Source organism: Rutilus rutilus (assembly GCF_951802725.1).
Source record: "Rutilus rutilus genome assembly, chromosome: 9".
Taxonomy (NCBI): domain Eukaryota; kingdom Metazoa; phylum Chordata; class Actinopteri; order Cypriniformes; family Leuciscidae; genus Rutilus; species Rutilus rutilus.
Genome location: NC_140223.1, coordinates 2,725,321 through 2,750,647, shown reverse-complemented (window position 1 = coordinate 2,750,647; position 25,327 = coordinate 2,725,321). Strand labels below are relative to the sequence as shown.

The window sequence follows — 25,327 nt, the reverse complement described above, 5'->3', positions numbered from 1 at the left end:
TACACCCCCTAGTGGTAAAACTGGAATTGCTAGAATGAACTCAATCTACAGGGGAGAGCAGGGCACATCCTAACACTTTTTGACTTTCTCAGTTTGTGTAAATCCACTTGGGGTTCAGAGTATTTATTTTTTCCCACATTAATTTCACATGTCTAGTACAATTATGTGGTATTGTTTCATTAATACAGTTTATACTTTTTTCTTTATTTAGGCTGCCCTGAAAGAATGGAAGGGAAATGTGACAACATGCCCCATAGGTGGGGCACATTGTAATATGACCATATGACAGATTAAAATGTTATCTGGTCTAGTCCAAAAAATATATATATACACAAGACGAACTCAATTATTTTGTCAACAAAATACAATTATCAACTTTTTCATATAAAATAATGGCATCTTTTCACCACAGTTATTAATTGTGGAGTTCTTAAATTGAGAGTTTAATCCTTCTCTGGTTGTTCTTCAATGGCTGCATAAATCTTTAACTCTGGAAATTCATAATACTCTTCATTGTTCTGTAGAGTCATCTCATTAGCTTCTTGAAACTCGCCAAGCGCTAGCCCTTCCCTTGGGAAGCCGTCCCCGGAGAGTCACCTTGGGTTCTGAACATAATCAAACTTTTTTTTGGAAAGAAATGAATACTTTTCATAAATCAGAAATTCATTTTGATGGCATTAAGATATAAGTAGTAGATTTTTTTTTTTTTTTACATTTGAAGCATGTGAAAGACGTATGTTTACTTTCATACACGATGAGAAACAATTACCATCCCAAATAGTCCGGCAGGACAAATTAACGGTTAATTTTCTAATGTCTACCATCCAAATCACAAAACATAAAAATGAAGAAACTCACACCTGCATTAAGTATTAAATTCATTTAATTGTTTACAAAAATATTGTACAAATGAGATCTGCACACAGCTATACAAAAGAAAATGTAGACAAACTTCCTCACAGCTCATAACCACTGGGGATTTTCCTGAGAAACACACGAGCTGCTCTAGAATCTCTCACACATCAGGTGTGTTTATTCGAGCTACTTCAGTAATGATGGACTTTAATCTGGTTGTTATCGTCGAGGCTGAGCTGAACTAACCCACCGCTGCTGGACCCGGTCCTGAGGTTTGGGAAGAGAGGGCTGTGTGTGACGCTCAGGAAAACAGCACGAGACACCGAGCAGCTCATTCACTGCATGAGAAATACACATTTACTCCAGTATGTGTGTGTGTGTGTGTGTGAGTGAGTGTGTGTTCAAGGGAGAAAGTTGGGGATGATTCTCGGGCCCCCCGCGATTTCAACCCAAACCACCTGAAGGAGTTCTGTAGAAATAAACATGTTCTCCTTGAGGAAAAGCATCAGGCCCTGTAAGGATACATGTTGCGGTTTTTCCGTTGAGCCTCCAGCCAGCGTTTGTTCCCGTCAATCAGACCCTGCAGCCGCTGACCCTCGACCTCTGTGGATGGACGCAGACTCGACAGACTGCACACACACACACAAGATAACAGCCATTTACACTGAATATCTATATGACTGTGGAAGACTGGTGTGTGTGTGTGTGTGAGTGTGAGTGTATGAGCTCACCTTGGTGGTGTGTATCCTGAGTAAGTCATGTGAGATCTGCTGGTTTCTGTAGAAACAGAGGTGATGTTCAGATGATGCTGCAGGTGATGACGAGTGTGTGTGTGTGTGTGTGTGTGTGTGTGTGTGTGTGTCTCACCTGTGCTCAGGCCTGACCAGCGGTTCTGCAGTGAGTCTGTGGGTCTGTGTGTGAGTCCGTTGGACAGCGAGGGGGAGGAGTTTACAGGCCACACCCACGAGGGACGAGGTAGTAGAGGAGTGGTCAGAGTGGGCGGAGCCTGTTTGTGGGTCAGTGAACCCAAAGCTCCTAACACAGAATTGAGCTGACCTGAGATCAGCTGCAGAGAGTCGGCCAACTGCTGCACCTTCACTGGAACTGACAGACGATCAGACACTCGTGAACCACTGCATGAACACAAGCTCTAGTGTCTTAAACTGCCCCTATCATGCTATTTTAAATGTTGCTAGTTTTGTTTTGGTTTCTCTTACAACATGTTTACATGCATCCAAAATCAAAAACACTTTAGTTTTCTCATAATATCCACTGCAACATCAGCATTTTCTGTCAGTGTCTGAAACGGTTCGAACAAGGATTCAGTCTCTCTAAACCCCGCCTCTCTGAGAGCTGCTCTGCTCTGATTGGTCAGAAAGCAAACGCTCATTATCATATCTGAACCTCAGCTCTTGACACACAGTGATGCGAACAGTGACGATGGCGTGGGTTTTACCGTATCAATCTCATCAAAGTGGATTTGCTTTGTCAGCAGAAAACAGCGTCTTCTCCACATGAACAACACGAACCAAACTCTTCCAGTCTCAGATAAACTACAGTGTTTCAGGGCAGGGCTAAGAGACGCTGTTCAGCCAATCAAGACCACAGGCTGGCATTATGCTAATTAGTTACACACCTACACAGGTTCAGCAGGAAGAAAGACTGGAATTACTGACGACTCGTTTCAGTTCAGAATCACTTCTTTCTTTTAGGAGACAAAAACTCCATTAATCTGCACTTTGATCTTTGAAAATTTGCAGACCTTTTACATTCAAAACAGCTTTATTACATACTATGTAATATAATAATAATAGGGGCAATTTATGTGTGCGTCTCTGTGTGTGTGTGAGTGAGTGTGTGTGTGTGTGAGTGAGTGTGTGAGTGAGTGTGAGTGAGAGTGTGTGAGTGAGTGTGTGAGTGCGTGTGTGTGTGTGTGAGTGAGTGAGTGAGTGCGTGCGTGCGTGAGTGTGTGTGTGTGAGTGCGTGCATGTGTGTGTGAGTGCGAGTGCGAGTGTGTGTGCGTGTGTGTGTGAGTGAGTGAGTGTGTGTGTGTGTGTGTGTGTGTGTGTGTGTGTGTGTGTGTGAGTGCGTGTGCGTGTGTGCGTGTGTGTGAGTGAGTGAGTGAGTGAGTGAGTGAGTGTGTGTGTGTGTGTGTGTGTGTGTGTGTGTGTGTGTGTGTGTGTGTGTGTGTGTGTGTCACCTGTTCCCTCCGGGCTGTAGATGCTGCTCATCTCTGATTCGGTGACATCAAACGTCACTTTCCGATCAGCTGACCTCTCAGCGTCCTCACATGACACCTGCCACACACACACACACACGCTTCTCATGAAATGTACAGTATAGGGCTGCACGATATGAGGAAAAGCTGCGATGTGCGATAACATTGTTTAATATTGCGATGACGATATGTCTTGCGATAAATATTCAAATGTGAATGTTAGCTATACTGTTCCCATGTCTTAGTGCTTTAATAGGTTCTTTGCGTGATAGGTCAAACGTTTATTACCTGACTGGTTCAGATTACATGATTTTAGCGCGATTTTGACACGATCCGTTTGTCGTAGGGTGTCGTGGGGATTCGTAAACTACTACGGCCGTCGGGACGCAAGATTCGATCGTTTCATCTCGTATCTATGAAGTGTGTCATAGTGGGCGACAACCTACGCGAGAGTGCGAGCAACAATGAGTGTGTGTGTGCGCGCGAGTGAGTGTGTGAGTGTGTGTGTGTGCGCGAGTGAGCGTGTGTGTGTGTGCGTGCATGCGTGCGAGTGAATGTGTGCATGTGACGGCACGCGATGACTGGTCGGAAAGCAACGTGTAGTCTGACATGTTTCTTGTCCACGACATGACAAGATTTTAGGAGTCAAAATCGTGTAATCTGACACCATGACTATCATAACAGACACAAAAATCTTGTAATCTGAACCAGGCATTATTCATCGTGTCAGGCTGTCTGTTGCGATGTGTTCATATCGCGATGACGATGAAAATTCGATGTATCGTTCAGCCCTAGTACAGTATCATGCCGAATGTCACAGAATTTGGCAAATGTTGGCTGAATAAATCAGACATGGGGTAACACACTGAATCAAATGGGGATATGGATGAGTGTGTGTGAATATTAAAGTCCGCTGGGAAAATCTGAAGTCTCAGTTTGCTCTACTTCACAAACTCAAACACGCGTGATGCATGTCTGCAAACTCACAGCTCTTCACCACAACCCAAGATTTATTGCATTTTGATGTTTTATGTAACAAAATGTCTTTCACTGTGATCAGGTTTGACTGTAGTAACATTAATCAAAAATCTAACACTTCAAATCAACATAAAAAAATAGAAAATCTAAACCTTGACAAAAACTAGTCTTTGAGAATATCTAAATGTATATCCAACTACACAACCTAATAAAAGTAAGTAATTATGTCTAAAAACAACTACAGAATTTACAAGCTACTTTATATAGAGCTATATAGGAATCTAGTGGGGGGGATTTGATCTTATTTCATAGGGCTTTATAACGTGTGTGTACAGGCTTGTCTTTATATTTGTGATGATTTTTCAAAAGTTTGGCCCTCACAAGCAACAGAACACGTGGAGCGTGACGTTTGAGGACATTTGAAGAGCTTTTCACTGCTTTCCAAGAGTCAAATATCATTATCTCAGTATAAAACTCATGTCTATGTGATGCCCTCACCAGTATAGTGTATCCAGCAGTGTGTGTGTGTTTATGTGTGTGTTGTACCTCTTCAGTCAGTGAAGTTTCGAGCTGGTTGAGTTTTTCCTCTTTTTCTTTCAGTAGCGTTTGACCCTTGTGAAGCGTCTCCCTCAGCTCGGCTAGATCCCTCACCTCCTACACACACACACACACACACACACACACACACACACACACATCATGGGCCTCTATGCAGGTGATAACGACTGCAGACACCGGTCTGAACACACACTTACCTGCTGCAGGTTGTGGTAAAGCTGGTGTGTGGAAGTCCCGGGCGAGGGGTCCTTCAGACTGCTGTGAGCTGCCCGCAGCGCTGCCTGTCTGTCTGACACCTGAACGCTCTGCCGCTCCAGAAACTGCCGAGCCCTGAGGAGAGACACGCTCTCATTCCACATATACTGCCTCACACTGAGAGAGAGAGAGAGAGAATAACACACACTTAAACCCCATTGAGATGTCATGATGTCTACATAGGCAGCATCCTAAGCATTCTTTGTCATCTACAACAATTGAAAGTTTTTTTTTTGTTTGTTTTTTTTAAAACAGACTTTTTTTTGTTAATTTAGGTAAGACTGGGGCTTTATTAATGCTGTTCATTGATTCAAGTAATGTTTTTGACATTTGGGTTTAAAGTGTTTTAATTCTACAATATATGGTGTAAAAACGTCTGAGTGCTGCCCTCTTCAGGTTGAACAGTGGCTACTGCAGTTGAATTTTCCTATTGGAAGTTGTGGTACCCACAAGCTAACCACGCCCTTGCCTACAGAGAGACAGGTCTCAGGTGCACGCCCCCTCTCCACTGGGCTCTGCCTACTTTTCCAGCATTTTTCAGATATTGCCAGTGGGTGGAGTCAGGCTCTGACCAGGGGTTTAGTTACCCTTTAAACGCTCGTTTTTTGGTGTGTGTGTGGTTTTCAGATTATGACGCGTTTCACTCTGTCTCTATGCATTCTGCTTCAGAATCTGTCCGTTAGACATCAGGAGCACTAGATAGGCAGCTCACTACGACTCACACGTACTCGTCTACGCTGGCGTCGCTGGCGTCTCCTGAGGGCAGCACTGATGCTTCGAGATCCTGCAAACGCAGGCCGTTCTCGCTCTTCCTCTTGCTCTTCTTCTGCTGCTCTTCTTCCCTCTCCGTTCTGCCCCTCTGCTCCAGTTCACTGCACACAAACACACACTCCAGGCTAGTTCTCCATTCTGTCTCCTGATGGCGTTCGGGTTCCTCACCACTGGCGCCTTCAGCTAGCTTAGTTTGGGACACTAATTATATCAATATTATTGATTTGACTGCAGTGACACTACTGGATGAGAACAAAACTTGAGCTGAATAATTACACTATTGTCTTGTGTAGAGCAGCTTATCGCTGAAACGGAGTTAGCATATTTTATTCATTTCTGCAACATTGACACTATTATTGAACTGAATTGAATCAACATTGATTGAGTGTGTATGTGTGTGTGTGAGTGAATGTGTGTGGGTGAGTGAGTGAGTGAGTGAATGAGTGTGTGTGAGTGAATGAGTGTGTGTGTGTGAGAGTGAATGAGTGTGAGGGTGTGAGTGTGTATGTGAGAGAGTGTGTGTGAGTGAGTTAGTGAGTGAGTGAGTGAGTGAGTGAGTGAGTGAGTGTGTGTGTGTGTGAGTGTATGTGATGGTGAGTAAGTGTGTGTGTTACCTGACTCTGGAGCTGAGCTGCTCACATCTGTCCTGCAGGAGTGTGACCCTCGTCTCCAGCTGTTGCCTCTCCTCCATCATCCTGCTGTTCTCCTCTCTCTGTCTCTCTCTCTCCTGTCTCTCTCTCTGAAGATCTGCTCTCGTCCGCTGCAGCTCCTCATGGAGCTCGTCCCGCTCCTTCAGCAGCCGAGGGAGAGACTGCACAAACACACACACACATTCATACACACTCCTGATTGTATCAGACAGCACTGTCACACACACACACACACACACACACACACACACACACACACACACACACACACACACACACACACACACACACACACACACACACACACACACCTCTAATCCTCTCTGAATATCCTCCTCTTCCTCACACAGCTGCTGTCTCCTCTTCTTCAATTCTGATGCCTGATGATCATCAATACACAGCACTGTTAGTGTTCTTGTAAAATTACAATGAAGAACTGATTTCATGAAGTAAATGAGCTGTTCCAGCTGTGAAAATGATTAAAACTACATGAAAAAACTAATATAATGAATAAAAACACACTGTTCTGAACCTTTGACTGAAGTTCTGCCTCTTGAGTTTGAAGTTCTTTGGTTTGTATGTCCAGCTTCTCCATCCACTCCTGTAATGCTGCCTCCTACACACACACACACACACACACACACACACCCACAAACACAGTGGATAGCTAGTGTTTTTATCATTCATCCACTGGAAAAAAATCACTCTGAAAGTGATTACAATGATATTGTTTCTCTGTGCCATGAGTGTGTGTGTGTTGTGCTGACCTTCAGTGAGTGTGTCCTGCGCATCTCCTGCAGTTGTGTGTCCAGCGTATGCTGTAGTTTGTGTAGTTGTGTTGTGTGTGTAGACATCAGAGTGTCTCTCTCCTCCTGAAGAGAGTTCAGCAGACGCTCCCTCTCCCTGCTCTCCTATACACACACACACAGCCGGTGAGTGGATGAGATGACATACTCGACAGTAATAACACAGGTCTGGTGTGTGTGTTGGTGTTGTACCTGCTCCAGGTGTGTTTCTCTGAGGCTCTGTAGTTCATGTCGATGTTCCTCTTTAAGTTGTTCTAGTTTCTTCCTGTGCTCTCTCTCAACTTCCTCACGAACTTCCTGCAGGACATCTGTGAGCTAAAACACACACACACACACACACACGCACACACACACATTAACACACACTCCAGCAACTGCTGCACAATTAAATTCATGATGAAACCGCAGTAGGAGCAGATTCTGTATTGTGACATACAGTATATCAGGATGTAACAGATTATCAAAACATAATAAATGTAGCGGGACTTTGTTCTGTGCACCAGCTGTTGATTAAATGTGGGTGTGGCTCTCAAGTGTATGCAGATGAGCGTAAGCTTGCATGGGCGGAGTTCAAGTGCACTAAATGTGTGTGTGTGTGTGTGTGAGTGAGTGAGTGAGTGTGAGTGACTCAGTGAGTGTGTGAGTGACTCAGTGAGTGAGCGAGTGAGTGTGAGTATGTGAGTGAGTGAGTGAGTGTGTGTGTGTGTGTGTGTGTGTGTGTGTGTGTGTGTGAGTGAGTATGTGAGTGTGTGTGTGTGTGAGTGAGTGAGTGTGTATGTGTGTGTGTGAGTGAGTGAGTGAGTGAGTGAGTGAGAGAGTATGTGAGTGAGTATGTGAGTGTGTGTGTGAGTGAGTGAGTATGTGAGTGTGTGTGTGAGTGTGTGAGTGAGTGAGTATGTGAGTGAGAGTGAGTGAGAGAGTATGTGAGTGAGTGAGTGAGTGAGTATGTGAGTGTGAGTGAGTGAGTGAGTGAGAGTGAGTGAGAGAGTATGTGAGTATGTGAGTGTGAGTGAGTGAGAGTGAGTGAGAGAGTATGTGAGTGAGTGAGTATGTATGTGAGTATGTGAGTGAGCGAGTGAGTGAGTGTGTGAGGGAGTGATTGAGTGAGTGAGTGTGTGAGTGTGTGAGTATGTGAGTGAATGAGTGAGTGTGTGTGAGTGAGTGAGTGAGTGAGTGAGTGAGTGAGTGAGTGAGTGAGTGAGTGAGTGAGTGAGTGAGTGAGTGAGTGAGTGAGTGAGTGAGTGTTGTACCTCTCTCTGGTACTCGGCTAAAGGTTGTTCTGGTCGTGGACTCCTTGAATTCTTCTGAGAGTCACTCAGTTTAGCCTGGCATAACACAACAGAGTGTTAAACACAGACACACACACACACATTTCTTTCATTATATCAGTGAAAACATTGCATAGACTTCTATTGATTAATGATATTTTCTATGCCCCCCACACTAGATTTAAATAAAAACATGTTTTGGTCGATTTATGAGGCTTTTTAACATCTGGCCCTCGCACATAGAGCTAAACGTGTACACACACACACACACACACCTGTGTTCTGATGGAGGTCAGCTGCTCCTCCTTCTTCTCCTGCAGCCGCCTCCTCTCTGCCTGGAGCTCCTCCTCTAACTCCTCCCTCAGGCGCTCGAGACCCCGCCTCCTCTGAGTCTCCGCCCTCTCCTGCTCCGTCTCCAGCTCTGAGCGCAGCTCCTGGAGTCTCACCTCATTCTCAGATCTGTACACACACACGAGACGGGCATGTAGTGTGTGTGTTTGAGTGTGTTTGTGAGTGCTGATGTTGATATAGTGTATGTCTGTTTTATGTGTGTGTGAGTACCTTAGCTTTTGTAGTTGTGTGTGCATGTCGTTGTTTAATCGCTCCTCCTCGTCTCGTCTGTTTTTAAGTATCTGCTCCTTCAAAACCCTAAAACACACACATGATGACGTGATTTGTGGGTATGTGAACTTGGAAAGTTTTGGTGCCAAACTGGTCATGTTTTGTTGGCACACACACTTCTACAGCACAGGGACCCACAATGCAGCAGTCACTGACCTCAGCTGCTCGGCGCTCTCCTCCTTCATCTGGCGCTCCTCGTCTTCCTCGTCCTTCATCAGAGTTTGTCTGAGCAGCTGCAGTTTCAGTCTGTTCTTCTCCTCCTCCATCAGTCTGTTCCTCTCCTCTAGTCTGTTCTTCTCCTCCTCTATCAGTCTGTTCCTCTCTTCCTCCATCAGTCTGTTCTTCTCCTCCTTCATCAGTCTGTTCTTCTCCTCCTCTATCAGTCTGTTCCTCTCTTCCTCCATCAGTCTGTTCTTCTCCTCCTCCATCAGTCTGTTCTTCTCCTCCTTCATCAGTCTGTTCCTCTCCTCTTCCATCAGTCTGTTCTTCTCCTCCTCCATCAGTCTGTTCTTCTCCTCCTTCATCAGTCTGTTCCTCTCCTCTTCCATCAGTCTGTTCTTCTCCTCCTCCATCAGTCTGTTCTTCTCCTTCTCCATCAGTCTGTTCCTCTCTTCCTCCATCAGTCTGTTCTTCTCCTCCTCCATCAGTCTGTTCTTCTCCTCCTCCATCAGTCTGTTCTTCTCCTCCATCAGTTTGTTCCTCTCCTCTTCATCACGCTCACGCTGCTCTTCATCCTCCTGAGCTTCTCGTCTCTTCTCCTGATCACTGGTGTGGGTTCGGCCGCGGGCGGTCGACGGTCTCAGGTCATGTGATGCTCTGCTGATGTCATCAGCGGGCGAGGACGCGTCGGACCGGGAGTGCAGACGCCTGAGATGAGACACACATTAATCCCAGGGAGAAAATTCGGTAATACTTTACAATAAGGTTCATTAGTTAACATTAGTTCATGTATTAACTAACATGAACTAACAATGAGTAATACATTTTTTACAATATTTATTGATCTTTGTTAATGTTAGTTAATGCAAATCCAGCTGTTCATTGTTTGTTCATGTTAGTTCACAGTGCATTAACTAATGTTAACAAATTCAACTTTTGATTTAAATTTTTTTTTTTAAACGTATTAGTAAATGTTGAAATTAATATGACCTAAGATTAATAAATGCTGTAGAAGTATTGTTCATTCTTAGTTCATGTTACCTAAGGTAGTTAACTAATGAACCTTACTGTAAAGTGTTACCGAAAATTCATTGAAACAATCAGTCCAAAATGTGAAGAAAACCAGGCTGATCAGAGACGGCAGAGAGAACAGAGACTCACGGACAGTGAATTATTCATTTCAGTGTGTGTTTCGCTTTAAAACACGAGCTCTGTCATTTTCTGATCATTTCTGTGTGAAATACAGACTGGACATCAAAACATCCACCCCTTTATGGCCAGATGATATGCAAACTATGTTACTCGGCTGGATAAAGCAAACCAGCGCCTTGCTAGTAAAGTTCAGATGGATGCGGATTGTAATCAACGTAAATCATAATAAACTAAATAAATCATTATATTTATGTACAGACGCATTTCAGCACATTGTTTCCACACGCATTCTGGACATGATTTGTCATGTGTATGTTGCTGAGTTTAGTAATTCTGAATGGATCCGTGTGCTGTAGTATATGCAGTCAGGTCAAGGTGTGTTTGTCAATTTTAATATTATTTATTTTATTATAGTTTATTATCACCTGTCTGCAGAGACAGAGACGTCCACACAGCTGTCCATGTCTCCCTCCTCTTCCTTCCTGTCCTGAGACACACACACACACACACACACACACACACACACAGAGAGACAGAATGAGCCTTTAAACCTGTAGAGGTGTGTGCGAGTGTTTGTGTATGTGTGTGCGTGTGTGTGAGTGTGTGTGTGTGTGTGTGTGTGCGAGTGTTTGTGTATGTGTGTGTGTGAGTGTGTGTGTGTGTGTGTGTGAGTTACCACTGCAGGCGTCAGATCCAGCAGATCAAACACATTCTCTGAGAGTTTGGAGTGAAAACCAGCCTGAGGAAACACATGAAGAGTGAAATTATGCGACACACACTCAATCCAGACATGTCTGTTAAATGCATGAACGTAAATAAATTGTGTGTGTGTGTGTGTGTGTGTGTGTGTGTGTGTGTGTGTTGAGGTCACACCTGCACATTATCAGCGGATGACAGCGACGCCGCCGCTTCACCAGCCTCAGATTCCTGTCACGGCACAGGATATGACATCACACATTCGTACAGCAGCATTAACACACTGATAACACACACACACACACAGCAGTGAGCATATGCGGGAGAGGAGGATGCTGGGAGTTTCAGCTCTGCTGCAGAGAGGAGCTCTACTCTGATTGGATCCTGAATAATAAGATAAGACACGCATCAAACTCTGTTCCTCATGGGGACTTTTATCCTCCCATGAGCCTGTGTGTGATGTCACATGACTGTTGAGACACGCCTCCTCTCTGCAGCGACACGCTGAGACACAAACACTGACGTTACACACAACGTAACAGAATGAACAAACAAATCACTGAACGAACAAACAAATCAAAGAATGAAGACACAAACACTGAACAGTGCTACAGAACGAACGAACGAATCACTGAATAAATGAAAGCTTTGTAAAAATACATCAGATTGTGGCGAGGCGATTCACTCCAGTGCTGCATATGTAGGGATGTGTGTCATCTACGATTATATCCTAATTGTTGTTTTGACGATGTGGAAGCTGACTTTATCGAGTATCCCACTCGCAAAACCACACATATTGATAGCACTCGCTTTCACTGTGTGATGAATATTAGTAGGTTGCAGTTTGAATTTCTATATGATATACACTATATTGCCAAAAGTTTGGGACGTCTGCCTTTATATGCACATGAACTTTAATGACATCCCATTCCTGACCCATAGGGTTTAATATGGAGTTGGCCCATCCTTTGCATCTATAACAGCCTCAACTCTTCTGGGAAGGCTTTCCACAAGGTTTAGGAGTGTGTTCATGGGAACTTTTGACCATTCTTCTAGAAGCGCATGTGTGAGGTCAGGCACTGATGTTGAACGCCTGGCTCACAGTTTCGCTCTAATTCATCCCGAAGCCGTTCTATCGAGTTGAGGTCAGGACTCTGTGCAGGCCAGTCCAGTTCCTCCACACCAAACTCCTCATCCATGTCTTTATGGACCTTGCTTTGTGGAGTCATGCTGGAACAGGAACATCCTCAAACTGTTCCCACAAAGTTTGGAGCATGAATTTGTCCAAAATGTCTTGGTATGCTGAAGCATTAAGAGTTCCTTTCACTGGAACTAAGGGGCCAACCCCTGAAAAACAACCCCACACCATAATCCCCCCTCCACCAAAGTTTACACTTGGCACAATGCAGTCAGGCAAGTACCGTTCCCCTGGCAAACGCCAAACCCAGACTCGTTCATCGGATTGCGTGGCCTACCACTTCGTGGCTGAGTTGCTGTTGTTCCCAATTGCTTCCACTCTGTTATAATACCACTAACAGTTGACTGTGGAATATGTAGAAGTGAGGAAATTCTACAAATGGACTTATTGCACAGGTGGCAACCTATCACGGTACCACGCTTGATTCACTGAGCTCCTCAGAGCGACCCATTCTTTCAGATGTTTGTAGAAGCGTCTGCATGCCTAGGTGCTCGATTTATACAACTGTGGCCATGGAAGGGATTGGAACACCTGAATTCAGTGATTTGGAGGGTGTCCCAATACTTTTGGCAATATAGTGTAATGCTAATTATATTGATTTTATACAACAGTTCAATAAACAAGAAGTTAATATTGTGAGTTAAATTTTAGACACATTATTGTCAGTTTTTGTTGTAAAGCTGCAACAGAACTGTCGTGCGTCTCCAAGCACACAGTGATGTTTCGTTACTAAATTAATCGTTGTTTTTGAACAAATCAATGATCCATCCATAATCCATTCAGACAATCGCTTGTTTTGTTCATGAATGAATCAGCTGTCTGCACGAATCAGTTGAGTGAATGATTCATGTGAGATGGGTGGGGTTTGTCAGCAGGGGCGGGGCATGTGAGATGGGCGGGGTTTGTCTGCAGGGGCGGGGCATGTGAGATGGGCGGGGTTTGTCTGCAGGGGCGGGGCATGTGAGATGGGTGGGGTTTGTGTGCAGGGGCGGGACATGTGAGATGGTGGGGTTTGTCTGCAGGGGGGGCATGTGAGATGGGTGGGGTTTGTGTGCAGGGGCGGGGCATGTGAGATGGTGGGGTTTGTCTGCAGGGGCGGGGCATGTGAGATGGGCGGGGTTTGTCTGCAGGGGCGGGGCATGTGAGATGGGCGGGGTTTGTCTGCAGGGGCGGGGCATGTGAGATGGGTGGGGTTTGTCTGCAGGGGCAGGGCATGTGAGATGGGTGGGGTTTGTGTGCAGGAGTGGAGCATGTGAGATGGGTGGGGTTTGTGTGCAGGACAGGGCATGTAAGACAGGCGGGGCTTGTGCGCAGGGCGGAGTCTGTGAGATGGGTGGTGTTTGTGTGTAGGGGCAGGGCATGTGAGATGGGTGGCGTTTGCGTGCAGGACAGGGCATGTAAGACAGGCGGGGCTTGTGCGCAGGGTGGAGTATGTGAGATGGGTGGGGTTTGTGTGAAGGGGCAGGGCATGTGAGATGGGTGGCGTTTGCGTGCAGGGGCGGGGCACTGAGTCCTACCTCACTGCACACTGGATTCCACTGAGGCACAAACTTCCCTGTTTTAAAGTGTGTCATTTGAGGGCTGTCCTTCTGAAAGCGCTCGATCTCCTCGCTGTCTCTGTCGCTCTGAGTGTTGCTGATCCCACGTCCTTCACTCTCTCTCTGCTCTTCTATATGTTCATCTTCCTGAGATTCCCTGTGTTCTGAAAGCCTCTCTTCCTCCTCCATATGGGAAACACTTCTCTCTATCTCTTCCTCACTGTTGATCTCGCCTTTCTCCTGCCTCTGTTCTTTTCCTTTTTCTATTTGAGGGCTGTCCTTCTGAAAGCGCTCGATTTCCTCGCTGTCTCTGTCGCTCTGAGTGTCACGTTCATTTTCCTCTCTTTCACTGTGTTCTAAAAGCCTCGCTTCCTCCTCCATATGGGAAACACTTCTCTCTACCTTTTCCTCACGATTGATCTCGCCTCTCTCCTGCCTCTGTTCTTTTCCTTTTTCTATTTGAGGGCTGTCCCTCTGAAAACGCCCGATTTCCTCGCTGTCTCTGTCGCTCTGAGTGTCACGTTCATTTTCCTCTCTTTCACTGTGTTCTGAGAGCCTCACTTCCTCCTCCATATGGGAAACACTTCTCTCTGCCTCTTCCTCACTGTTGATCTCGCCTTTCTCCTGCCTCTGTTCTTTTCCTTTTTCTATCTGAGGGCTGTCCTTCTGAAAGCGCTCGATTTCCTCGCTGTCTCTGTCGCTCTGAGTGTCACGTTCATTTTCCTCTCTTCCCCCGTGTTCTGAAAGCCTCTCTTCATCCTCCATATGGGAAACACTTCTCTCTGCCTCTACTTCACTATCTTTCTCCTGTCCCTGTGTTTCATCCCGTTCTTCTCTTCGCTTGTTTTCATCATCTTCACTCTCTGTCTGATCTCTCTGTTCTTCTGTTCTCTCCTCCATCTGGCTGAATCTCTCGATCTGCTCATCGATCTCTTCGCTCTTCTCTTCATCGGACTGTTTCTCCTCCTGCACACCGTCACTCATGCCTTCGATCAGCGGCTGGTCTTCCGCAGCAGCGTCTGAGGTCAGAGGGCATGAAGCGGCTGTGGAGGGGAGGTGACGTCCACGCAACGAGTCCTTACAGTGGAGGGATGGAGTTAGAGACACACAGACAGACAGACAGACAGACAGACACACACACAGAGAGACAGACAGGCTGTGAGGTCACATGCAAACGCCTCAAACATTTTAACAAAGACACACAGATAAACTGCAGACAGAGAAAGACAGACACACAGAGAGACAGACAGACAGACACACACACACACACACACACACAGACAGACAGGTACCTCTGAAGGTGGTTCTGGACTGTGATCCCTCGATAAGGCCAAATCCTGTAGTTCAGGTTCTGTTCTTTCTTCAGGAGGAACCGTCCCACTGACCTCACTGTCCTGAAACACACACACACACACACGTTTACTTATCTGTCTAAATGGGGACTTTGTATAGACTTTTTTTCTTTAATACTATAACCTAACCCAAAAACACAATAACTAGGGGTGTAACGATACCCTCATGTCACGATTCGATACATATCACGATACTGAACTCATGATACAATATTATTGCGATACCCCAAGACATGATAATAATAATAATAACAACTCTGACTTATATAGCACCTTTCATGGTACCCAAGGTCACTTAACAAATGTGTGGGGTGGGGAGGGGATAGGGGGAGGGGGGGGTTTAGGGGTCAAAGGACTTAGTGAAAATAAATGTTTTGAGGTGCATTTTGAACATGGGCAGGGATGGGGCAGAGCGGACGTGGAGTGGTAGACTGTTCCAGAGTGTGGAAGCCCTGTCCCCAAAAGTCCGCAACCTGGTGCGGGGGTTGTCCAGCAGGTCCTTGTCAGAGGACCGCAGGGAACGTGACTGAGTGTAGGGGTGGAGGAGATCTGTGAGGTATTTTGGTGAGAGTCCATGGAGAGATTTGTAAGTGAGCAGGAGGATCTTGTAGGTGATGCGTGACTTAACTGGCAACCAGTGGAGCTGTTAGAGGATGGGAGTGATATGCTGCCAGGGCTTTGTGTGGGTTAGAACCCTGGCAGCAGAGTTCTGGACATACTGGAGTCTGCTAAGGGCCTTGGTGGACAGTCCAGCCAGGACACCATTGCAGTAATCCAGACGGGAGGTGATGAAGGCATGGATGAGTGTCTCAGTTACTTAATGTGTGAGAGAAGGCCGGAGTTGTGAAATGTTTCCGAGGTCGTAGAAGGGAGACTTGGTGATATTGTTGATGTGTGACCGGAAGGAGAGAGTGGAGTCCAAGATGAAGCCCAGGTTGCGCACCTCAGGAGATGGGTAAATGGAGCAGCCATCCACAACCAGGGCCAGGTCTCCAACTTTCTTGAGCAGTAGTGCAGAGGCCACCACCATGAGTTCTGTCTTATTACTGTTGAGTTTGAGTAGGTTTGTGGTCATCCATGATTTGAGTTCCTGCAGGCAATTGAAAGGTTGTGTGGGTGGGAGCTGGATGGTACCACGCCAGTGGCAAGAGATGCATTTATAATGTCTTGCATTGGGTGGCAGAGGATGGGAAGACAGGCCTTGACCAGGGTGGTGGGCATTGGGTCAAGACTGCTGGTTGAAGTCTTGGCTGAGATTACCAGTTTTGTTACTTGGTCGGCATCCAATGGAGAGAAGGCGGATAGGCAGCACTGAGGTGAGTGGGCAGCTGAGTGGTGAGAGTCCTGTTGGGGCAGTGTGGGGCAGGGGGAAAGCCCTGGAGACTTGAGCTACCGGTGGATGGTACCACTTTCTGCTGGAAAAAATCCAAGAACCTGGAGCAGATGTCAGCTGCGTCTGAGGGTTTAGCGGCATCAGGAGGATGAAGAAGACAGTTGATGGTGGAAAAGAGCAATTTGGGGTGTTTTTGTTTGTTATTGATGAGTGTGGAGTAATACTTTGTTTTTACCTGAGAAAGGGCTTCTTTGTAGTTTGTGACGTGTTCTTTAAATGCTTCGCGATGGACAGAGAGGTCGGATCTTCTGTATTGTCTCTCGAGCCTACGTCCTATGGTCTTCATCCTGCGGAGCTCAGGGGTGAACCAGGGGGCAGGACGAGAGAAAGACACGTAACGCGTGGTAAGAGGAGCTACAAAGTCCAGGCTGAAAGAGAGGCCACGGTTGTAATGTTCCACCATGCCATCAACTGTTTGGCAGGGGTGGTGGGTGGCGAGGTGAGTCGCTAGGGAATCAGATAGCGTGGAAGTACACACCCGTTTGATGTTCCTGAACGTGATGGGCCGTTTGGTCAAAGAGTATAGAAGTACCAAGAGGCGAAACTCAATAGAACGTTCCATTGCAACAAACGCACCCATGCGCAGAGCTGCAGCTCCGCCATCTTGGACTGAACGCAACACAGCTGTCATAGAAATGAACGATACCGGTTCAAATTCAAAAGCGGTTAAATTAACTAAATAGTAGTTTCTAGTTTTTAATATCTCTATAGCAGACATACCATGTCTCCCGGAAGTTCCGGGAGTCTCCCGCATATTGATAGCAGCTCCCTGATGCCCACAAATTAGCTCAAATCTCCCGGAATCTATAGCGAGCGAGCAAGAGCGCGCAGCTCCAAACCGTGTAGAGCACACGTCAGAAAGGGTGAGGGAGCGAGAGAAAGATCAACATAAAATGTGGAACACAACATGTTCAGATTTTTTGCTTTCCTTTTCTTGCAGTTATAGAGTAAAATATATTTTGTAATATATATATTTTATATAAAATATAATTCTATGTTTAAATTTGTACTTTTTAATAAACTCAAACTTATATAACTTTTTTCTGTTTCACTTTCATAATTTTTTTTGACTTCAACAATAATCTGACAAATGTCTTCTTTAAAACAAGACCAACCATAGGTCTATATTCCAAAGCATTCTTGAATTACAACCATTTAAGTTTGGGTAGTGATTTTCATGTTTATGCGAAAAAAAGGTGACAGTTAAAAGGATAATTTAGTGATAACAATGAATTAATCAAGCGGTCATTTGCCAGTTTAGGTGTTCATATATCTCTGAAAGTATGCGATTTAAAAAGCCCACTTCGAGTCTTGACTCAATTTCGACCAAACTGTTACTGCGGTTATGGAATAGCTTACATTAACGTTACAGCACCTGTTATCGTTGACGTCACGTTAGCTCACTTTAACGTTAATAAAAACCTTTTCTACTTTACCTCTCTGGATCTAATCTATGAAATGCTAGTTGATTGGTTGTACACTGGTAGTTGTTGCAGTTGATGGCAGAACACTGTTTTCTTTGTTTCCAATTATCTCCACTCATAATGTTAATAATGCTGTATACAGTAGTTGTGCTAACGGTAAAGCCGTTGGTTCAGTCCAAAATGGCGGCCGCGCTACCAAAGTGCCACCTAGTGGCTGTTGTCAAAACTGCAACGGAGTTTCGCCTCTTGGTACTTCTATACTCTTTGGTTTGGTGCACTGCTTTGGGAGAGGCACAGGGACCATGAATAGAATAGCATAGTGGTCAGAGACAGCCAGGTCAGTCCACTGCAGGTGGGAGGGGGTTATGCCAGCACAGCACACCAGGTCCAGGGTATGCCCTTTGTCATGTGTGGGGCCATGTATGTGTTGTATGAAATTGAAGCAGTCCAGCAGTGATAGAAAATCAGTAGCAAGAGAACAATTACTGGAATCCACGTGAATGTTAAAATCACCCAGCAGGATAGTAGACGGGGATTTCGTGCAAACAGTAGCAAGCAGTTCGGTGAGCTCCGATAGGAAGCAGGCAGAGGCTTTGGGGGGTGGTAGATTAGGACAGCCTGTAGCTGCGTGGACCCAGTCAACATGAAATGAACACACTCAAAGGAGGTAGTATTCACTGGGATCTCTTTGACCAGGATGTCAGCACAATGGATAACAGCAAGTCCACTACCACAACCAAGGCTGCAAAAGGCTTCTGAATATAGCCATAACCTGGGGGAGTGGCATGGTTGAGGGTTATGAACTCTTGCTGGTTCTGCCATGTCTCAGTAAGACATAAAAGGTCCAGTGATTTTTCCAAGATGAGGTCATGGATAAGGTGGGTTTTGTTATTTAATGAACGAATGTTAAGCAGCATGAATGATGTCCTGGTTAGTGCATTGTCAGGGGTGACGGTGTTGTCCACACAGACCAAGGATCGCAGATTTGCATGTGATGGGCGTGGTTTGCATCGATGACGTCGCCACCGTGAGGCATGGCACCAAACAGCTGAGACAGACAAAGTTTCGTGAGAGTAAACAAACTTATGACGGGCAGCCCTATGGACATAGGGGGAACGACGCAGGAGATGGAGATATTTTACCACCTCAAGGCAACTCGGAGATGTATTAGAATTAAGACTCATGTGTTCCACTGAGGTATATTTGATGATAGCCGAGGGGCAGCAAACAGTTGCTAGCATCCTAGCTCGGTTTGCTAATACCATAACGGTGACAGGAGGCCAGGAAGACCACAGCACAGAGAAGGAAAAACGTCTTTTGGTTAGCAGTTTCAGGAACCAGCAGAAATGGACCTGACAGATGATCCACGGTAGGTCACTGTACTTCAGTAGCAGGTGTCATCTGATGGGTTAATGGTGTAGAAGAGTTTGCAGCGGTAAGCAGCGTTAGACAGCCGTGACAAACGCAGCAGAACCGAGCAAAACAGCAATTGATGTCTGGGGTGACCAGCGTGTTTAGGCTGGTTGTAGAGCATAAAATCCACAAAAACGTCTGTTAGATCGGAGATGAGAAGCGGCGACAAACACGCCAGCGTCATCTCAGCTCATCAAGGTAATAAAAGGTTAACAAAAAACATGTACTGTTGATTAAAATGCTAAACTTGATATTACATTGTGGATGTAAATGAATTGTATTGGATTTGGTGCTGGAAACCCAATGCACAGGACAATAGAGACACCAGAATAACAATATTTATGATTCTGAAGATTAAAATACAGAATTATTTTAGACAAATATGCTTGCTTTCACTGACTAGATATATTTAAAATAATGTAGGCTACTTTTTACTGGTACCATCAGACATTTGGCATTATCAGGACCCACAAATATTCCCCCATTGCATTATTATACATTAAATTTAACATTATATATAGTAGTTTAATGTAGTTCAGAGACTAAAACTCTGAAAACTAGATTTTTTTCTCACATAGTGTTTTTTATTTAGGGTGATACGATACACAATACATATTGTTGCATTTTTTTTGTATAGCAATATATTGTGACACGATATATTGTTACACCCCTAACAAAGGTAGATATATAATAATTTGTGAAACACCTAATAGTCCCTAAATGCCACCCAAGGGGCATCAACTCAAAATAACAGCGCAAAGGATGTGTGTCTGAATGTTTTGTATCTTGATTTAAGAATGTTTAGATATTTGTGCAGGAAAACAAGACAAAAATACTGAGGGCAAAAAAACATCAAAACATTCTGCAGTTTAGTATACATGTGCTAACATGTGCAGAAGATTCAGTGTCTGATCTGTTGATCTCCTGCAGGATGTGTGGTGTGTTTATGGTGTTCACCTCATACTGCAGTCCCGCTCCCAGAGCATCCAGATCCAGGTGGAGGTTCTTCAGCAGTCCGGCTGAACCTCGCGGCCTCTAAACATACACACACACACACACACACACACAGAGATAACAGATTACATTTAGCATTCAGTGCATCATCATGTTAGCGTTCGGGCGTGTGTGTGTGTGTGTGTGTGTGTGTGTGTGTGTGTGTGTGTGTGTTTCAGATTCACCTCTTCCTCTGAGATCTCCTCGTCTTCCTCAGCACTCCTGACAGCAGTCGAGCTCGACACGACAGACTGATGCACACCAGTGACAAAAACACATTTATTATTCATAAATCATAACTAAAACTTATTCAGAAGCTCCATTAACGAAGCACAAATGATAAGTTCAAGCTTTTTTACCCCTAGAGAGGTTTTGAGCGGCTGGAGTCCAGATGAGACGCCCAGAGACCCTCTGAGAGGAGCGACAGGAGCCTCAGACAGACCCCGCAGAGGAGCGAGAGGAGCCAACATCTGACACACACACACACAGAGAGAGCATATTAGAATGATTTCTGAAGGATCATTTGACACTGAAGACTATCACAGTAATAAATAAAAATTTACTATATATTCACATAGAAAACAGCTGTTTTAAATCGTAATAACATGTCACTGTTTTACTGTATTTTTGATCAAATATATAGATAGATCAACAGGTCAAGCTTTAAAAATCTCACCGACCCCAAACTCCTGTATGCTCCTTTAAAGGGATACTCCACTTTTTTCGGAAATATGCTCATTTTACAACTCCCCCAGAGTTAAACAGATGAGTTTTACCGTTTTAGAATCCATTCAGCCGAACTCCGGGTCTGACGGTACCACTTTTAGCATAGCTTAGCATAGATCATTGATTCAGACGAGTCCAGTAGCATTTCTTTCAAAATGACCAAAGAGTTTCAATATTTTTCCTATTTAAAACTTGACTCTTCTGTAGTTAAACCGTGTACTAAGATTGACGGAAAATGAAAAGTTGCGATTTTCTAAGCCTATATGGCTAGGAACTACTCTCATTCCGGCGTAATAATCAAGGAACTGTGTGGCTGTACCATGAGTGCAGCAGGCGTAGTGATATGACGCAGCGCCTAAAAATAGTCCCCAGCTCGGTAACTTCTTCCAACGTGACCGGGACTAAGTTTGTCTAACCTATTAGACCTATTTTTTGAATGGGGCCTTATTAGTGCTGTTCATTGATTCGAGTAACTTTTTTGACATTTGGGTATAAAGTCTTTTAATTCTACAATATATGGTGTAAAAACGTCTGAGTGCTGCCCTCTTCAGGTTGAACAGTGGCTACTGCAGTTGAATTTTCCTATTGGATGTTTGCGGTACTACGTGATGTAAGCAGGTTCCAGCTCACCACGCCCTCCCTTGGTACGAGCTCACCACGCCCTTGGATGAACTAGCGTAGATTTATCTGTATTTAGTACAGTGGTCAGGAGGGTAAGTAGGTGTAGTGTTGCTGGTTGCAACAGCACTGCTGGACTGCATAGCTTTCCAGCAGACTTGGAAATTAGGCGCCAGTGGTTGCATGCACTTGGCCTGGAAGACCGTGAGTGTGAAATCTGCATTTTACGCGGAATTGCTTTTGAAACGCAATAGAGGTGGAAATGGGCTTCTCCACACAGCTCGCGCTGAAAAGCGACGCAGTTCCAAACGCTGCTCCTCCTGCATGGACTCCACCACCGCAGCGGCGTCTTGATGTGAGTGATCATATTTTAATCACAATTTATGGTCAGGCTAAAGTGAATCCTCTGGGGTCGACAAACGCGCCGGCGCATTTTGCTGGATTTTTTCACATAGCGGCAAAATATGAAAATGCCTAAAGAGAGCGCGCGCTATTGACATCAACTCGATAAAACTCATCAGATGCATGTACTTTACGTCGTCTTGCGACCCTGTGAGTCACTCTCCATTTTAGAGAGTCTGACAGCGGGTCTCAGGTGCACGCCCCCCCCGCTCACGGTTCGTCCCCTGTATCTCCGCTGGGGTCTGCCCACTTTTCTAGCATTTTTCAAATATTGCCAGTGGGTGGAGTCAGGCTCTGACCAGGGGTTTAGTTACCCTTTAAAGTGTCCTGAGACGTTGTTCTGAAATGAACTCACCCCTGGAGCTCTGACTCCCTCCGGGTCTTTCTTCTTCTCCTTCTTTTTCTTGTCTTTCTTCTTCTTCTTCTCCTTTTCTTTCCCAACGGCAGCGCTGGTCGCGGGCGGAGCGGTTCTGCTGTGTCGTGTGCGCTCGCGCTCCTGCACCACTAGCTGGCGGTACTGCTCATCACAGGGGTGATCCCACGTGGACTGACCCGTGGAGAAGTTGAAGTAGTACACTTCACCGGTGACATCCTGACTGAACACACACACACACACACACTTCCTGTCTCCATGGCTGCGTTTACACTGGCACAAAAAATCCGATCTTTTACTCACATCTGACACAGATCGGAATTTGTTGCACACGTGTACACAAAAAAATCCGTACGAGATCCGATATTTCAGGTGGTGGTTTTAAATCAGATTCATATCCGATATCTGGACTTCCGACCTTCATCTAAACACACATATCCGATTCCAAGCCACCACAAGGCAACACGTTTATTCACAAAGATAGCTTTTTAATGTTGTATCATGAGGCAGATATTGTATGCGCTCGCTCACCTTTCCGGACTATATATCTGTTCTGTTCCATCAGATGTTGCGCTGTAAAACATTCATGACTCATGACAGCTGTTATCTTGTCCACGCTGGCAAATAATCAAGACCACCCGACATGAATTATATTAATAATGTTAATAGCACGGCCAGTCAAAACCAGGGTCTACCATGTGCATAGTAAAACGATCACCATAATCATTTTGGGCGGGAATTAATGTAAACACAGATATCAGATTCCAGTCCGGTCTAAAGTGAATGTAAAAGAATGGATCTGTACATTAAGAGTTGCAGTGTAAACGCAGCCCATGTGAATCAGTGTGTGTGTTATAATGAAGTGTGTTTTACCATGGTTTCCACTCGTCGGGCAGCGGCGCCACCATGCCCTCTCTGGCCAACCACAGCAGCTCCGGCTCCCGCTGCGGGTCGATGCCGATCTCCACAGCATACTCGTGGATCTCTGACAGACACACACACACACACACACACACACACACACACACAGAGTCACCATCAAATCAAAATGGACAATTCGTGCTTTTTTTATGGAATATTGCAGTGTTTAATATAAATTATTTATCAGTGCACATCAATTCATGCGGCTCATAATCTTGATTAATCAAAATAACTTGTATAGTAAAAACTAATCTAGTTGTCGTTATAGTTATCACTCTTGGTGTGAACGGGCCTTTAACCCGTGTAATATTAATTAATAAATACATGAAACCTGAGCCTGTCAAGATCAATAACTAATAAATAATTATTTAATCTCAAAAGAAACAAGAAACTATATAGCCTAGGCCTACATAAAGAAAATGAAGTTCTACTATATTCACCTACTATAACGATATCACTTTGACATTGTTATATCGTTATAGTCATCGTTATAGGCTAGTCTTTGCTATAGTCAACGTTATATGATATCGTTAGTCATTGTTATATCATTAGACTAACGATATAATGCTGACTAACAATATAATGATGACTATAATGTTGACTGGAACAACAACGATATAACAATGACTATAACGATATAACGTTGACTAACAATATAACAATGACTCTAGTGATTTAAAGTTGACTATAACAATATAACGTTGATTGTAATGATGATTATTACGATATAACGTTGACTAACGATTTAACAATGAGTATAAATAGTAGTCAAGTATTTTTATATTTTCTTTTAAACCAGTTAATATTTATTTGATTTTACGGAATGAACTTCTTTTTTTTTTACTTTAAGTTAACCCTGTTCAAGACTGTATGGCAGTAATGAGAATTATAGACAAACTCCAACCAGAAAGATTTTTCTGATGAGCATTTGTCCTTAATTGTCATGAAAATAATGTCACAATGCAAAAAGAGAGACGCTGTATTATGTACAACACTTAGAACATTCACTCAATGCCTGAAAACCAACGATTTAGTTTATAATAGTTTAATAACCTTGCTCAGAAGGGATGTAGTTTTCATCAAAGTCTTCCTCCAGCACCAGCTGATCTCCGATGCGCACTCCCGTGGTCGCCATGGTGACGGCGGCGTGACAGGAGCGCGCGCACTGGGGCGGACACGGGCCTTTAATTAATCTCACTAAATTACTTCCAAACTTAACAAAACACAGCACGTTCCTCAAATAGCATTTACTTACCACTGAAATTACTGCTTAGTAAATAAACACTTCATAGCATCAATATAGAGGTATTTGTGTTTACAAAAGAAGAACGCTGCTCTTTGTTAATAAACATATAAACTGGGCTTTAGTTATACTAATGTTATATTATGTCTAACAAAAATACATGCTACGCTAACAGAGTACAATAAACGACTAGCGTTAAATAAAGAGTATATTATCAGTAAATACTCTGCGGAAGTTAAACATCGAGAATAACGAATATTAAATACAATCATTACAATAATTATTGATCATATAACGTTAACGCGATTAGATTAATCCTCACCTGTTGTCTAACCCTACACCCTTAGTTCTGCAGTGTTTTTAAAACATCTTGTGATTGTACAGCTCTGGTGCTTTATGTCTGATATTGAGTATTTCAGAGGGTTTTTTTATATTTAAAACAGAAAGTTTACAATCCAAACCGCCTCGTCTCCATCACAGCAACCAGAGAGGAACATGGCGGCCGCGGGAGCCGGGCTTCAAAATAAAAGCCCTCGACAACGCCAAAATAATTTTAAATGCACATAACTGTACACACACACACACACACACACACACACACATATATATATATATATATATATGTGTGTATGTATGAGAATAATTCAAAATAAAAGCCCTCAACAACGAAAAATATTAAAGCTACAAATTTATAATGTAATTTTCATTTCATTTTATCATTTGTTTGCACTCATTCTCATATATAT

General features: G+C 44.3%; 1 protein-coding gene across 7 annotated transcripts; it reads right to left on the bottom strand.

Moving 5' to 3' along the window:
• Window positions 1-871: 871 nt before the first annotated feature.
• Window positions 872-25,142, bottom strand: cep164 (centrosomal protein 164). 7 transcript variants are annotated; one of them, XM_084420149.1, is made up of 30 exons: window positions 24,904-25,091; window positions 24,392-24,503; window positions 23,291-23,402; window positions 22,949-22,990; window positions 22,400-22,640; window positions 20,658-20,768; window positions 20,484-20,549; window positions 20,263-20,340; window positions 15,016-15,117; window positions 13,703-14,800; window positions 11,165-11,218; window positions 10,968-11,030; window positions 10,717-10,778; window positions 9,137-9,847; window positions 8,921-9,007; window positions 8,635-8,818; window positions 8,342-8,416; window positions 7,284-7,406; window positions 7,053-7,196; window positions 6,818-6,901; window positions 6,597-6,665; window positions 6,250-6,446; window positions 5,587-5,736; window positions 4,807-4,981; window positions 4,598-4,705; window positions 3,056-3,152; window positions 1,723-1,959; window positions 1,587-1,632; window positions 1,380-1,484; window positions 872-1,143 (listed from the first exon to the last, which is right to left on the bottom strand). In XM_084420149.1, the coding sequence occupies exons 2-30, from the start codon at window positions 24,471-24,473 to the stop codon at window positions 1,047-1,049; spliced, it is 4,800 nt and encodes a 1,599-aa protein (XP_084276275.1). In that variant the 5' UTR covers window positions 24,474-24,503; window positions 24,904-25,091; the 3' UTR covers window positions 872-1,046. The 7 variants fall into 7 exon arrangements, with proteins under 7 accessions (XP_084276275.1, XP_084276278.1, XP_084276276.1 ...); XM_084420152.1 differs by having other exon boundaries at window positions 4,807-4,939; XM_084420150.1 differs by having other exon boundaries at window positions 5,593-5,736.
• Window positions 25,143-25,327: the final 185 nt, after the last annotated feature.

Excerpts from the sequence above, each read along its gene's own strand:
- cep164 (XM_084420149.1), bottom strand. The coding sequence starts at position 24,473 with ATGGCGACCACGGGAGTGCGCATCGGAGATCAGCTGGTGCTGGAGGAA. Across the intron at positions 20,550-20,657 it reads CGCTCAAAACCTCTCTAGGG|TCTGTCGTGTCGAGCTCGAC; the intron begins GTAAAAAAGCTT and ends GGTGTGCATCAG. Across the intron at positions 4,982-5,586 it reads GCCAGCGTAGACGAGTACGT|TGTGAGGCAGTATATGTGGA; the intron begins GTGAGTCGTAGT and ends TCTCTCTCTCAG.